This window comes from Phalaenopsis equestris, unplaced genomic scaffold, assembly GCF_001263595.1.
Source record: "Phalaenopsis equestris unplaced genomic scaffold, ASM126359v1 Scaffold000240, whole genome shotgun sequence".
Taxonomy (NCBI): Eukaryota; Viridiplantae; Streptophyta; class Magnoliopsida; order Asparagales; family Orchidaceae; genus Phalaenopsis; species Phalaenopsis equestris.
This window is the reverse complement of record NW_018164682.1, coordinates 844,782-859,807: the sequence shown is the minus strand read 5'-3', so window position 1 is coordinate 859,807 and position 15,026 is coordinate 844,782. Positions and strand designations below refer to the sequence as shown.

Here is a 15,026-nt window from a genome sequence, read left to right as displayed (position 1 = left end):
AGTTTTCCTCCTTTTCGTTTTCCTACCTATCTATCCCCTATTAATATGTGTTTGTTTTCTAGATTTAAGATATGCTTTGTTTCAAATTTCTGCTTATAGGCTTCTCCCCTTGTTAGGGTTGTATCCGAGGATAAGTAGTGCTCCGGCTATATTCTGCTCCGAGGTGGTGACTATTCTTCTTTGATTTCCCCATACATTAGAACAATACCCAGATGTGGATCTTCTGTCTAAGAGTTCTCCTTTTCAACTAGCATCAGTGTAAGCTTCTACTTTTTTTTATATTTCTTAAACAATATCCCATTGTCAGGGGTCTTCTTAAGAAACCTCAATATTTTGTAAATCATCTCAAAATAATTCTTCGTTTAGACTATTCATATTATGACTCACAATGCTCACAAAGTAATCAATATCAGATCTAATATTACAGGTACTAACGCGAGGTTGGTCCAGTTGAACCGTTCAGGGCTTAGTGGGATAGGGACGATAAATCAGAGGTGGGAATTGCCACCCAAACCTTCCCCCTCCTTTTCGTTTTCCAACAAATCTATCCCCTATTAATATGTGTTTTTGTTGAGTCTAGGGTTAAGCACACAAAGTAAGCAATATCAGATCTAACGTAACAGGTACTGACATGGGGACGGTCCAAGTAAACTGGTCAAGGCTTAGCGGGATAAAGACGGTCCATTAGAGGTGGGAATTGCCACCCAAACCTTTCCTCCTTTTTGTTTTCCCACCTATCTATCCCCTATTAAGATGTGTTTGTTGTCTAGGGTTAAGCTATGTTTTGTTTCAGATTTTTGCATATAAGCCTCTCCCCCTAGTTAGGGTTGTATCTGAGGATAGGTAGTGCTCCGGCTATATCCTGCTCCGAGGTGACGACTATCTTTCTTTGATTTTCCCACCAGGGCTTCCCTACTTACCTAAAGTCATCAGCCAGTAGCTGTCTAATTGTCGGTATTTAATTTCCCCTTCGGCGCCCCCTTCCAAAACCAATCGCCAGCTATTTTACTGTCCCCTTTTATTCTCTTCAAGTAATTAGCCACCGACCCTCTCCCCTCCTTAATTCCCCCTTTCTCCTAACCGCCAATCCTACCTCCTTCCCCCACGTCTCCTATTGTAGCCATACCTGCAGCCCACTCTTCCCACGCCTCCATCAACAAACACCAAAAAATCTACCTCCCTTCCCCCTTTATTTAGACCACTATCCCCAATGTTGCCACATCCAAGTATCCACCTCCATCTCTAGCCTAATCCATCGCCTACCACCAAGCCGACACCTCTGCTTACAGATACCACTCCCCATCCCTAATCGGATCTTGATGTTTGTTGTGTTTTTCAATTCTATTTGGAGTCTTGATTGTAACCCTAGTTGTTTGCTTACTAATATTTGCTTTCGTTATTACAACTTGGTTAATTTTGGCATCATTTGGTATCAGAGCTAGGCAAATACTAGTCTTATCCTAAAGAAATTACCCTCGATTGTGATCTGCAGATTCGGAAGGTAGATAGGAACGAGGATCTGAATTTGTTCTACAAGGAAGACATCATCAGCGAAGAGAAATACCGGCCATGTCGCTTCAGAAGTCAATATCAGAGTAGGCCTAGAGAGGAGCCCAAATAAAGAGGACATAAGAACTTCGACCCCAAAATAGATCTACCAAAATTCGATGAGGTTATGGATCAAGATAAATTTATTGACTGACTGCAATATATTAAGCGAATCTTTGAATATAGGACATGCCAGAGGACAAGTGGGAGCAACCATCAAATTGAAAAAGAGTGCCTATTTGTGGTGGGGAAATTTACATATAAAGAGAGAAAGAGAAGGCATTGATAAGATTACAAAGTGGGAAAAGATGAAGAAAGCAATGCAGAAAAAATATATTCCACCTCATTAATGTCGTGACATGTTTCTGAGACTCCACCTTCTGCAGCATGAAGATATTTCAATGAAGAAGTTCACAACACAATTCGACCAGTTACAGATGAAATGTGAGTTGAACGAGAAAAATAAATACACTATAGTCTGATACATTGGGGGCCTGAAGCCCGCTATCAACAATGTTGTGCAATTACAGTCATACTAGTCACTTAGAGATGTTCAATCTTTAGAGTTGAAGGTGGAAAAAACAGAGCAAGCAACAAACTTCATTCAGACAGCAACCTTCATTCAGATAGTCACCTACAGCTAATGCAACCGATAAGGTACCTAGAGAGGAGTTAGCAAGATAGGACGAGAGAATGACAAAATAGATAAGAGTGAAAAAAAGCCAAAAAAAAAGGAAAAGCTCTTTTAGTACAGTACCATCCATAAGGGGTTTTAGATGCCACGGTTACGGAAACATAGCCTCCAACTGTCTCACAAGCTAAGTTTTCACATTCACATATTAGGGCATCGTCGAGGTGGAAGACAAGGAGTCAGAGGATAGTCCTGAAGAACTTTAGCTCCAGGGTGAAAAGGGACAATTTTTAGGCAAACAGAGAGTTCTGCAGTTAACCCAGAGCGAGATTAATCATGGTTGGGCATAATATCTTTCACACCAAGTGTACGATAAAGGGCAAAGTTTGCAGCTTGATCATCGACAGTGGGAGTTGTGAATATGTGATGTCCACGCGAAGATGAAGAAATTGGGATTGGCCACATAGAAATATCCCAAGTCTCACTTACCTGGTTGAAGAAGCGAAAAAAAATATGCGTGAATCAACAGTGCTTAGTCAAATCTTCAATTGAGGATCAATTGCAGGAGCAAGTGTAATGTGATGTGGTTCTGATGGATGCATATCATATTCTGTTGGGAAGGTCTTCGCAATTCGACCGCAAAATTCGGCACATCTTCAAGAATACATACTCTTTCATAAAGGATGAGAAATGTATCGTGTTGTTACCTTTTAAGGAGGTGCGGGAGACATTGAGGAAGTGTTAGTCCTAAGCGCTAACTTCATGCAATCAATTTGGGATGCTCCAGTAGCACTGGCAATAATGCTACTAAGGGAACTGAGCAGAAGAGTGAGATACCAGAACCACTACAGCCATTACTACAAGACTTTCAGGATGAGATGACCGATAATCTTCCAATGGGATTACGGGCAGCAAAGAACATTTAGCATGCCATAGATCTCATACAATGATCAATACTGTCGAATCAGACAACCTATAGATTGAATCCTGCAAAGTACAAGGAGTTGCAGCGACAGGTACAGGATCTCATTGCAAGACGGTTGGTCAGAAAGTATCAGTCCATGTGTTGTCCCCGCCCTAATGGTACCCAAAAGGACGGTTCGTGGTAGATGTGCATTGACAGTAGGGCCATCAACAAGCCTACCATCCAATATTGATTCCCCATATCTCGTCCGGATGATCTCTTTGACCAGTTACACAGAGTCCATCTTCTCTACAATCGACTTACGAACACAGTGGATATCCCCAAATCCGAATGATGACAGGAGATGAGTGAAAAAATCGTGCTCGAGGCACGAGATAGTTTATATGAGTGAACTGTTATGCTCTTCGGCTTGTCAAATGCGCTCAGCACTTTTGTGAGGTTGATGAATCAGATATTTTGGCTCACATTGAGAAATTTGTGTTGTTCTACTTTAACACCATTCTGGTGTACAGTCAATATAGTACCGCTTAACAGCACCTGAGGGTCCTGTTTGAGATATTGCGCATAAATAAACTATATGTCCATCCAAAGAAGTGTCACATCATGACAAATCAGGAATACTTTTTGGGTTATATCGTGTTTAATGCAGGCATTCAAATGGATTAGACAAAAATCGAGGCCATTGTGAGCTGGCCTGCATCGCAATCGTTCACCAAGCTGAGGCAGTTTTTGGGACTAATATCATTTTATAGGTGATTCATCAAAAGTTTCAGTACCATCACCGCCCCTCTGACCGATCTTTTGAAGAGGCAAATTCCAGTGGACAAAGGCAACTAAAAATAGTTTCAATGCGATTAAGGAGAAGGTGACCCAGGCGTAGTTTTTGCACTACTATACTTCAACTGGTTGTTCGCAGTAGAGTGATGCATTCGACATGAAAATAAGAGTAGTGTTAAGCCAAAGTGGTCACCCCATCACCCTTTTTCAGTGAGAAGATGAATAATTCTAAGAGGAAGTATTCAACGTACAATAAGTAATTTTATGCTATTGTGAGAGCTCTTGAGCACTGGAGCCATTATCTGCTGACAAGTGAGTTCACATTGTTCATGGATCATGAAACCTTGAAATTCTTAAACAACAAGAGTAAATTGAAGGGACGGCACTCAACTTAGGTGGAGTTCTTAGTGTCATTCAAATTCGTCCCTAAGAAGAAGGCAGGGAGTCAGAACCTGTAGCATATGCGTTAAGCCACCGACAATAGTTGATCCCTGCGATGCAGGCTCATGTCGTGAGCTTTGAGGTAATAAAGGAGCTTTACAAGATGAACAAAGATTTCAAAAAAATCTGTGAGCAGTCAGGAGAATGCCACCGAGCAGTACTAAGGAGCCAATGGTACTTATTCTATCAAAGTAAATTGTGTGTTCTAACGTGTTCGCTAAGAGAGCCATCGTTCAAGAATGCCACATTGGAATTGCAGGGCACTGTGGTAAAGAAAACTCGCACTCGTGAGAGAACACTTCTTTGGCCCTTACTAGTGAGAGATGCATAGCAACATGTCAGGCAGTACAGGATTTTTTCACATGGAAAAAACTAGGGGGCAAGATTCAGGGTTATACACCCTGTTACCAATATCAGAGACAACATGGGTGGACGTTAGCATGGACATTGTGGTGGGACATCTAAGTTCACTACTGAATAAGGATTCAGGTATGGTTGTCGTGGACTGATTCTCGAAGAAGACACATTTCGTATAATGCCATAGGACAGTGGATACCTCGCGTGTCACCGACTTGTACTTTAGAGAAATTGTGAGACTGCATAGAATACCTCAGATCATCATGCCAAGTAGGGATATCAAGTTTATGAGCCACTTCTAGAGGACTATGTGGGAAAATTAGACACTAAGTTTCAATTCAGTTCAACGGCTCACCCTCAAATGCATGGTCAGACGAAGGTAGTTAACATGAGTCTTGAAAATCTACTGAAATGTTTTGCAAGGAAGAATATCAAGCAGCAGAATTTAATTTCTAGCTTAGACCGAGTTTGCATACCATAGATCCGTAAGTCAGACCATGGGCTGACTCAATTTAAGGTCGTGTACATGCACAACCCGCTCACTCCACCGAAATTGATACTGCTCCTGCCAACGACAGAGTGAGGATACTAAGGAACGAGTGCATGAGATTCAAAAACTCCACGAGGGAGTAGAAAGGAGAACACTAAGCAGAATCTCAAGTACCATGCACAAACAAACAATACATGGAAAAAAGTGACCTTTAAAGAAAGAAACTTAGTGTGAATTCGGCTAAAGAAAAAGAGATTCTCAGTAGGAGCATTCGGAAAACTCAAGCTCAGAACAGACAGACATTTCAGAATACTCTTAAAGTTGAATGATAATGCCTATAAGATCAACATGACAGGGAACTACAACGTTTCAGCCACATTCAATGTCGCGGACCTGGCGTCATATTACGAATATCCAGAAGCTTCGATGAATGAAGTCAAAGCTCCCCCAATCCCGAAAGACTGGTGTGGGGATGGTCCTGCTGACCAGCCAGGGATCCGTGGAATAGGGACGGTCAAGCAGGGGCAAGCAGGGGCAGGAATTCAGATCCACGGCTCACCCTCAAATGCACGGTCAGACGAAGGTAGTTAACATGAGTCTTGAAAATCTACTGAAATATTTTATTGGGAAGAATATCAAGCAGTGGAATTTGATTTCTAGCTCAGGCTGAGTTTGCATACCATAGATACGTAAGTCAGACCATGGGTCGCACTCAATTTAAGGTCGTGTACAGGCACAACCCGCTCACTCCACTGAAATTGATACCGCTCCTGGCAATGACAGAGCGAGGACACTAAGGGACGAGTGCATGAGATTCAAAAACTCGACTAGGAAGTAGAAAAGAGAATACTAAGCATAATCGCAAGTACCATGCACAGGCAAACAATACATGGAAAAAAGTGACCTTTAAAGAAAGAGACTTAGTGTGAATTCGATGGATGAAGTCGAAGCTCCCCCAATCCCGGAAGACTGATGTAGGGCTGGTCCTCTTGCCCAGCCAGAGATCAGTGGAATAGGGTCGGTCAAGCAGGGGCAGGAATTGCCGCCCAAACCTCCCCCCGCCCTCCTTTTCATTTTCCTGCCTATATATCTTCTATTAAGGTGTGTATACTAAGTATAGGGTTAGGTTAAGTTTTGTTTCATAGTTCTACTTACAGGCTTCTTCCACTTGTTATGGTTGTATCTGAGCATTGGTGGTGCTCTAACTGTATCCATCTCCGAAGTGGTGACTAACCACCATTGATTTTCCCTCCGGCGCTTCCCCAACCTACCTATAGTTGTATTCCAACAGTTGTCCAGCTGCCAACCTATTGTCCCCTTGCAGCACCCAGCCACCAGTTGTTGTAGCCACCCCTTTTATTCTCTTCCAGCAATCAGTCAACGACCTTTCCCCTCCTTTCTTCCCCCTTACTCGTAGCAGCCAGCCCTACATCCTTCCCCCACGTCTCCTATTCCAACCACCCATGCAGCCTCCTCTTCCTACACCTCCTCAACAGTAACCTAAGAATCCACATCCCTTCCCCCCTGATTCAGACCAATAGCAACAACGTCGCTCGCTCCACCTATTCATCTACATCTCTAGCCTAATCCACTCCCCGACCCTTGCCAAATCTTGATGTTTGTTGTGTTTTTTAATTTTGTTTGAAGTCTTGATTGTGACCGCATGTATTTGCTTAAAAATATTTTCTTTTGTTATTAAGGGTTGTTTAATTCAGGTATCACTGCATAAACTTACCCACCAATCTCTAGTATCAACCTTTTTTCCACTTGTCTTTTCTCCCTTTGAATGTAACATTTTGTTGAAACCCATAAGAGTCTCAACAGGTTTACACCCCAACATTTCGGTCTCTTTTACTAGGTTTAAGATGCAGTTTCTTTAGGATATCACAAATCTCACATTATAGTTGGTCACTTCCATGCCCAAAAAATATCTCATAGCTCCTAGATCATTCATTTCAAATTCAGTGGCAAGAGCCTTCTTGATCTTCACAATCTCTTTTTTATCATCATATGTTAAGATCATACCATCTACATAGATAATGAGTATGACTTTCTTACTTTGTGTATGCCTTATGAACAGTATATGATCAGCTTGGCATTGGATGTAACCAATTGATTTCATGGTCTTGGCAAATTTGTCAAACCAAGCCCTCAGAGATTGTTCGTCCATAAAGTGGCATTATTATTTTATAAATCATATGTTTTATTTGAGCTTTTTTTCAAACCTTGTGAAATCTTCTTAGACACTTCTTCCTCAAGGACTTCATTCAAAAAGACAATCTTGATATCAAATTATTGCAAATCTCACTCTTTCTTCTTCACTGCCAAGCAAAGAAAAATTCTTACAATGTTTAGCTTGGTCATTGGTGCAATACGACACTTGATAGTTTATCCTATAAGACTGAGTAAAATCGTTGGCCACCAACATAGCCTTGAACCTCTCAATGCTCACATTTGTTTTGTACTTGATATTGAACAACCATTTTTCCCGATGGGCATTTTATCTGGAGGAAGCTTTGTAAAAGTCCATGTGTCATTTGGATCAAGTGTATCATTTAGATCATTAGCTTGGATCTCCTCTTCAATTGCTTTTTTTTTTTTTTTGACTTTAAAGTACTTCATGAATAATTGACTTGGGTACATGCAAACTTCAAAATTAGATACAAAAATTTTATAAGATAATAATTTCCCATAGGCAGCATACTCTAGGATAAGATAATTTGTGCAACTTCTTTATCTTCTCCATTGGATTTCATATCACTTGGAACTTCAAAAATGTGTGAATTCAAGTTTGGTTGTGAACAGTCCTCTAATTGCATATTATTTTTATCATGCTCAGTGAATTTCTCTCCTAATAAACCCACAAAGTTTGCTTGTTGTCAATCTAATATTGGATACCCCATGGTTGCATTTTTGCCATTCTTCTCATTTTTTTATGCTTTGCATAAATCTTAAGCTTTGGATACAAAATCGACACCGAAATAAAAAAGAGACAGCAGAATAGCAAATCACACACTTTGCCCCAACAATTGTTTGAAGTAGATTTATCCTACAAGATGTCTTTAACCCATTTTCGGCTGATTTAAACCAAAATATTAATGCAGCACATGTTGAGAGACAAAGATTATACATTGCCATTTTCTAAGTAGGAGAAAAAAATGATACACTAATTCACAATTTCTTTAAAAAAATAATAAATCTCTGCTCCTACTGTAAGAATGAAAATTGTTATCATAGCATTTCTCTTCGATCACCTATTTGGACTACAACAATTATTAATTGCTATATATCAATGGATATGGGGAAACAAATCTCTTCACAAACCTAACCATCAAGGAAAGATAAAGAAAGCATTAAGAAGAAGCTGGATAAGAAAATAAACAGAGAAGAAAAATAAGAAGGCATCCGATCAAATGGAGAAATCTGAAACAACAATCTAACTAAAACAGCAATCAAGAAAGAAAAATAAAAAAAGTAAGCCATTGAGGAAATCAGAACTGACGAAGAAAAGAAAAATTAATTTACACAAACAATGGGGGCGAACCACTTATGAAGGCACCCCTGTAAGATCACTCCAATTGCGTAAATGCGGATTTTTAAGCCCCTACCTACACGATTGGATTACCTATTCTCAGCTACTTGGATTGGCAAATGGCTGGTGATGTGTTTCATCATTTCCGACTGCCCAATTCTACTATTTCATTAATTCACAACAAATAAATTCATACCAAATATTTTCATGTCCCTACATGATTAAAAAAAATATTAAACACCATAGTTGAAGCCTAAACTACAAAGAATCCAATCCTTCTGTTTATACAAAAACAAAATCAACAAAAACATAGAATTTTTAATATCTAAGGAACAAAGAGTGAACAAGACATGCAATTAATTATCAAGCCAGAATCATACAACGCGGCTTTTTTAATGCTAGAGGACTTTGCACCGCCCCTTCCTCAGTCTCCACACATTGACTGCCCGCCACAAAATATTCAAAACGAATTCCCTCGCTCCCGAGCTCAAAACCTCTAAAGATGTCGTCGTCATCGTCGCCATTGCCGCCGTTGCCACAACCCCTTTTCAGTCTTAGTAGCACAGCTTGTGACCCCCCATGCCTGCCCGATTGAAAATTCCTTCTGACAAATGAAGCATCAGTGAACTTTTCCAATGGCGGAAAAGAATATTGAGGAGATAGTGGTAGAGGAGGCAGCATGCTTAGCCAAACCGCCAAAGTGCTTCGTCCAATGAAAAAAAACTCGTTGTTTCTTCCCGTGACCAAGATAGCATAATAGCAAGTAGACGGCGAGAGACAGGAGCGATGGGGTATGAAACGGCGCAAGGTGGCGAGCGACGGCGACAAAGCGAATGGTGAACTCCGTGCGCTGGGTGCTTATTTTGAAAGGAGCATAGGTTTTGGGTGGTTGGCTAGAGTGTAAATTTTAATGTTTGGATGTTTAACAAATTATATTGAAAGTCTAGGGTGATAGCGATGTAAAAACCCCAAAATAAAAATAAAAATCTAGACATCAAGAAAAATCTTATCCTACACAAGAAGCAAGAAATGTTTTTATAAGGGATAATCCAACTATGAAATTATAAATAGCTTTTACTTCTCTTATTAGGAATAATTTAACGAGTTTTTCTTCACAGTGTAGGGAGCCATAGTGGAATCCGAGACTTTGCCAAAATTGGTTGTCAAGTCCTCCAGACCCACCCTAGGACCGTCAATTTTCCAATCAAAGAGTTTTCCAGTAGCTAGAAAGCGTTCAGCTTCTAGAAATCGGGTTGTTCTAGAAGTGGAGGGCTGTTCCAGGGCAGATCACCCTAGTGATGCCTCCCTGCCAAACTCTAAGCCTTCTGAATTGAATTAATCTAACAGTAGCCGACTACCTGGAATAAATAATGTGTAGTTTACCTGGGAAACAATATTGCTGCAGCCGAAAATCATGACAGCAAATAAATGTGAGTTTTGTAATTTGAGAATGTTTCCAGCTCAAAATCTCTGTTTTCTATTTGTTTAACAATTGGTGTTGATCTCCTGAAAACAGTAATTTACCATTTCTTCCCAATATCGAATCGATGCAACTAGTTAAATATTTCTTATGTATGGCAACTTTCCGAAGCTCCCAGTTCTTGATTCAAGAAATATACTTTAACAGGTCTTATGTTGTCCAACTGTTTCTACATTTAATTCCATTTTATTGAACAGTAATATACTCCTTTCATTTAAATTTTTCGCTACAGAGTGCCAGCAATCAGCCATACTAGTGACTCCAGCAGGGTGAGTTTCCATTCAGTAAATCATCCTTCAGAAAATTACACTGGGGATTGCCGCTGGCTGGGTTAATACTGATTTGGATAGCATTAACAGCCAGTAATGATGGATCTACCAAGCTTATTTTGAAACCAATTATAAAATTTCATACTTAGAAAATTGGTATTCTTTTCTTTGCTATCAGTAATTGCCTCAACTACATTTCTTTCGCACATGCTGCTCCGTCCCTTCCAATTCAGTTTGTAGCTAGTACTGCATTTGCCTACTTTGTACTGAGTAAGACCATATGTATCAAAGCTTCGGTAGCCATATTTTTTTATTGTGTTTGGCACTAAGTTGAGCTATTTCTGTCAAAGATTTCTTCTAATTGAGGGGTTAGTTTCAATAGTTAAAAATTGTGAAACGTTGTTGGTCAAGAATAAAAATTTTATTCGTCGAGTTTTCATTTTCATATATTGGTGTCACCTTCGATCAAGTTTTGGCCAGCCTAGCCCCAACACCCTGTACTAGAGTAAAAGATTTATCAAAAGTGTCAAAATACTCTATCAGTTTGTGGATACCGTCCTGCTGATATTCAAGCTTACCATGTAATCTAAAATGTTATCAGGCACTATATAGTAATAATATTCATATTCATCGTCATGATCATCAATGAGCTGTTAACACATATTAAGAAATTTAGTTACAAATAATTCATATCATAGGGCATTTATACAAGCAACACTTGTTCCAAATTGATATTGATCTATAATGATTCGAACTCATCTTACTTAAGCATGAGAGTAGAAAGGCAACTAGAAGGTAGCCAGTCTGTAGAATCTTAGGGCTATCAATTTAAACAAGTGGAGAGCATCAAGCATTAGTATATATCAACATAGCTTCTAACTTCAAGCAACTCTTGTTGGAGCTAGTACCAAAGAATTGTTGGGTTTATAGTAATTGAATATGCTGATTGGAAAAATTGAATCTAGATGGGTTATCTCCAAAAATTTTTATTCAATTTACAGTCTGTTTAAATAGTTGGGACTAAGTAAGCTTCAATAGAAAAGGGACTTATTAGCTGAGACCTTTAGCATTTCCCTTTAAAAATGTACAAAAAAAAATACAAGATACTACACAGATGAGAATAAGGGTTGATTCACAAAATAAAAATAATCATAATGGAAACATACCTGCAATTCTAGTTTTTCTCCCGATGGTGTCTTGACAGGTACAGGATACAAACGAGATTCTGCTGCTTTAAAAATAGAAGATTCGGTAGACTCAGTTCACCAAGTTCAGAAGAAACAGCAAGTTTATTGTTGATAATAATCAGTTGTAAAAGATTCAATGCAAAGAAAAATTAGCTTTTGCACCAACTCATTCTTTTAGGGTCAGTTTAGTTAGAAGGAAATATGGGTAATTTAAATGTATTTTACTTCATAAATTCATATTCATTGTTTGGCTCCACTGTAAATTCCAATGTAATTAAGAAGTTGAATTTACCAGAAAAATATAAAAAATTAATTTTTTCTATTGACTATTCCAATCCAACCTCACTGAAAAATAGGAAGAAAATTCTATTAGGTCATTATTGTGAATTGCAAGGACCTCATTATAAGAGATTAAAACACAATTTCTTGTGAGCAAAATAAGAAAGAAAAATTATTTTTCCCGCTCAGATCTCTTCTCAATCAAACAATTGGATGAAAAATAATTCAAATTCAATTCCTTTAGCATTTTCTTTCCTTTTCTCAGTGTATAATTCATTGAAACAAGGTAGAACCTTAAGCTTCACAGAAATGTAGATATATTTGGTATAATTAGCAGTTCTAAAAGATGAAATAATCTTAATAAAAAATACTAATAATGCCAATAATTTTGTTATGAATAATAAAACAGTTTCACTAAATAAAAGAGAAATAAACAAAATTAATTCAGATTTTCAAGAACAATCATCTGACAAATAAATCAATAACTCTTGCATATTACTTCACTCAAAGCCTTTTTGCTGCTTCTCGAAAATTTCACCTTAGATAATATAAACAAAGCAGTGTGCGCATCAAAAACTTGTTTGCCACTTAAATTCGCCAATATGCATGGAACTATTAATTCCAAAGTTTATCAGCATCTTCGCCGTTTTAACATGCTTTCAGACGTTCATGGAAATAAAACCTTAGTTCACTATATTATGCAATAAAACAAATTACTTTCCAAACTACTTCAGCACACTTATATTATTGCATTGTCTTAGCTTCAAAAATTAGAAAAGCAGCTCGAGGAATTAACTCAATGGAAGCAAATAAAAGCACAATTGAAGAGCAAGGATCTGAACCTTCTGCTGTTGTTGGCGTAGCTTCTGGAGCAATTGTAGTCACCTCCTCATAATTCTCGGCTTTACTATCAGCAGCACCATTGGCTTCGGGAACATCCCTATTACCAGAATCTAGCGAAACTGAAACTTCTTTTGAAGGCAGCGACTCTGAAGATTCAGTAGCAGTCCGATTAAGGGATTTCCCCCTGTTCTTTGCCTTGTTAGCTTTCCCGGCCATTATCGTATCCTAGTAGCACAACCAGAAAATCAATCGTAAGTATTTGAGTGCGTCAATGCGTGAAGTCTTCTCCTAGATGACAGAAAAACCAATTAGAAAAAATATATATCTTAAAGGCGCAAGTATTAAGAGATGGCCATTGTGTGATCAGCTTTCATCCATTCAGTGGAGCTCAGCATAGAACACCAAAAAAGTAAACAGAAATAACAGAAAAAAAACCAAACAAGGAACCCAACGGATAATTTATTTGTATTCACCAGAGAAAACAATCAAGGAGCATCAAGGCGATCAGCTTTCACCGCCACTGACCAAAAATATAAAATTAAGGAGACCCGGTTGGAGGTGAAATTCAAAGAAACAATGATTTCAGATGGAGAAAAAAAAACATCGCTACGTTATTTTAGCAAAAATCAACCAAATTAATCTTCGAGCAACAAAACTCCGAGAATGAGAAACAAAAGTACCTCGGGAAAGGATGAAAGTGACTGCAATAGCAGAAAGATGGAGAAATGTAGAGACAGAGCGTTTTAGGGAAGAACAGAGGAGAAGATGGCGGCGGATGTAAAGGGTATTGGGAGGTCTTGCTCGCTTTTGAAGCTCAGAAGGCCCCCTTTTTCCTCTTTTTTTAATGATCCCAATTCTTCATTAATAAGTGGAAATGAATGGCAAATTTGGAGATTTTTTCTTTTTTAAGTGCATTGTTGGAATATTGACATTTTATTTATATATATATATTTATATATATATATATATTTTGGTTAGGGTTTGGCTGGCTCCTTTCCCAAACAAGAAGCATATGCGGTCACCTGCATTGATGGTGATAGTAGTTATAATTTAGTGAAAAAATAAAAGGCATTTTCCTACATGCCACCCAATTCTTGAATTGTCACCCGAAAATTATTACATTAGGGCTCCGCGTACAGAGTTATTTGTGGAGTTCAATTTAATTCAATTTAAAACTGACACGTGAAAAATCGGCTCTCCTACATAAAAAAATAAAAACGTGCAGCCTGACCCGACCGATGTGTTACTGAGTAAACAAATATTTTTAGGATTATTTATCATTGTCGCTTTATTATAGTAATATTTCATCTCGTTATTCTGAAGAACACATGATAACACATCAATAACACATAAATAACGTTGAAAATATTCAGAATAACGCGAGGGAATATTCCTAAACCTTCAATAACACATTAAATAACACATGAATAACTCCGAAAATATTTAGAATAATGCGGGGGAATATTCTTAGAATGTGAAATATTCTAAAACACTCAATAACACACCAATAACACATCAATAACATATGAATAACGTGGAAAATATTCAGAATAACGCGAAGGAATATTCCTATAACACGGATTGAATAACACATTAAATAACACATGAATAACGCAAGGAAATATTCCTAAACTCTCAATAATACATCAATAACACATGAATAACACAAAAAAATATTCAGATAATGCAAAGAAAATATCTAGGAATATTCCTAAACCCTCAATAACACTCCAATAATACAAGAATAATGCGGAAAATATTCCGAATAACGCGGGGGAATATTCTTATGCGATGGAATATTTATATAACGCATCGCTCAGGCCGGGTAGCGTGTTTTCATTATTTTTTTCATTTTTTACTTAGGCAGGCCCGACCTTCTACGTGTCAGCGCAAGATTGGACTCCTCAAACAGCACTGAGTCCTGAAGTAATAATTTTTCCGCAAACAAGAAGCATATGCGGCCACCTACATTGATAATTGTTATGATTCAGTGAAAAAATAGAAGGGCATCTTCATACATGTCAACCAATCCTTGTATATTCACATATGTATAATACTGAAATTTTAGCTTTTATATTTATACCATCCAGGTTTTCAATATCAATTTTAGAACATCACCATTTTTACCTTTCAAAAATGAAATGTATTTTTTTTCATCCATAAATAAAATGACAAGTACATAAAAATTAAAATGTAGTGTTTTATATGATACATATGTGATTAGGTTGTAAACGAACCTAGTATGGGCGAGATGAAGGCTTGTTCGT

General features: G+C 38.1%; 1 protein-coding gene across 3 annotated transcripts in view; it reads right to left on the bottom strand.

The window, feature by feature from the left end:
- Positions 1 to 13,616, bottom strand: part of LOC110023996 (clustered mitochondria protein) — a 116,547-nt gene extending 102,931 nt beyond the window's left edge. The window contains exons 1-3 of one of the 3 annotated variants that reach the window (XM_020723685.1): positions 13,440 to 13,616; positions 12,759 to 12,984; positions 11,617 to 11,681 (exon numbers count right to left, since the gene is read on the bottom strand). In XM_020723685.1, coding sequence (XP_020579344.1) covers positions 11,617 to 11,681; positions 12,759 to 12,975 — 282 coding nt within the window. In that variant the 5' untranslated portion in view covers positions 12,976 to 12,984; positions 13,440 to 13,616. The remainder of the gene's footprint in view (positions 1 to 11,616; positions 11,682 to 12,758; positions 12,985 to 13,439) is intronic. The other 2 variants (XM_020723686.1, XM_020723687.1) reach the window with 2 other exon arrangements.
- Positions 13,617 to 15,026: the final 1,410 nt, after the last annotated feature.